At 39.1% G+C, this 1,104-nt stretch overlaps 1 protein-coding gene across 1 annotated transcript; it reads left to right on the top strand.

Moving 5' to 3' along the window:
* Positions 1–6: 6 nt before the first annotated feature.
* LOC21383685 (zinc finger protein 7) lies at positions 7–793 on the top strand. The gene has a single exon (XM_010114781.2). The coding sequence runs from the start codon at positions 7–9 to the stop codon at positions 757–759; it is 753 nt and encodes a 250-aa protein (XP_010113083.1). The 3' UTR covers positions 760–793.
* Positions 794–1,104: the final 311 nt, after the last annotated feature.

Raw genomic sequence — 1,104 nt, 5'->3', positions numbered from 1 at the left:
TCTGCAATGATTTTCACCAGTGAGCTAGAAGAGGAGGCTGCAAATCATGTAATCTCAGATCAAACCAACAACCAATTAGATTTGGAGTCAAGAACAAGTGAGGATCATGATCATCAAGGGAGAGGATCATCATCAGCTAATCAAGCTGATGATGATCATGATGATCAAGATGATGACAATTTGGGAGACTGGCTGAGCCTAGGCCTCAACAACAAGATGAATCAGTCTTTCAGTACAGCCACAGACTCATGTATTGATCATAATCCACAATCACCAAGGCCTCCAAGTAGTAGTACTGGTACAAACAAGGTTTTTTCTTGTAATTTCTGCATGAGGAAGTTTTATAGTTCTCAGGCCTTGGGAGGTCACCAGAATGCACACAAGAGAGAGAGAGGGGCTGCAAAAAGGTACCAATTGTCTCACAGGATGATGATGAACACAATGGGATTTAGTCCCTCTCCCTTCACTTCTCCGGCGGCCCGGTCGCTCGGTGTCCGGCCTCACTCGCTTGTCCACAAGCCATGCAGAGAAGGGTCTGCAGTGGTTGCAAAGTTTACTGAGGCGGAAACCGGATTCGGGATGCCATGGAATTCGGTTCCATTCTTGATTGAAGACACCATGGATTTGGTTTGGCCTGGAAGTTTTAGAGTTGGGAAATTGCCTAAACAAGCATCCCAGGATATTATAAATAATAATATCAATTGTAATAGTAGTAGTAGTAATAGTATGAATAAGCTGGACTTAAATCTTAGGCTGTGATTTTTGTCCCATGTTAATTACTTGTCTTAATTTCAACTTCGGTTGTTAATCTTCTTTTTGATGTTATGCCTAGTGTTTGTGTTTCCATACTTTCATCAATCAAAATGGGAACTAGAAAAATTAGATGAGACAACTTATTTGTTAGATTAGTTCTGGCAAAAATAGAAATACGTTTGTTGCAGGGACATAGCAAACTCTGTACACCAGCAAAACAAACAATTCAGTCCTTATTTTTCACTGATTTTCCAACTTCTGGAGGTAATACTTAATGGTACAATTAGCAGAAGGGAAACAAAATTTTATAAATGCCAAATTAAATCTATTTGATTTAAAAAAAAAAAAAAA

This window comes from Morus notabilis, unplaced genomic scaffold (assembly GCF_000414095.1).
Source record: "Morus notabilis unplaced genomic scaffold, ASM41409v2 C11374840, whole genome shotgun sequence".
NCBI lineage: Eukaryota > Viridiplantae > Streptophyta > Magnoliopsida > Rosales > Moraceae > Morus > Morus notabilis.
The sequence above is the reverse complement of the archived record's forward strand: the minus strand, read 5'-3'. Positions and strand labels throughout refer to the sequence as shown.

Excerpts from the sequence above, each read along its gene's own strand:
- LOC21383685 (XM_010114781.2), top strand. The coding sequence starts at position 7 with ATGATTTTCACCAGTGAGCTAGAAGAGGAGGCTGCAAATCATGTAATC.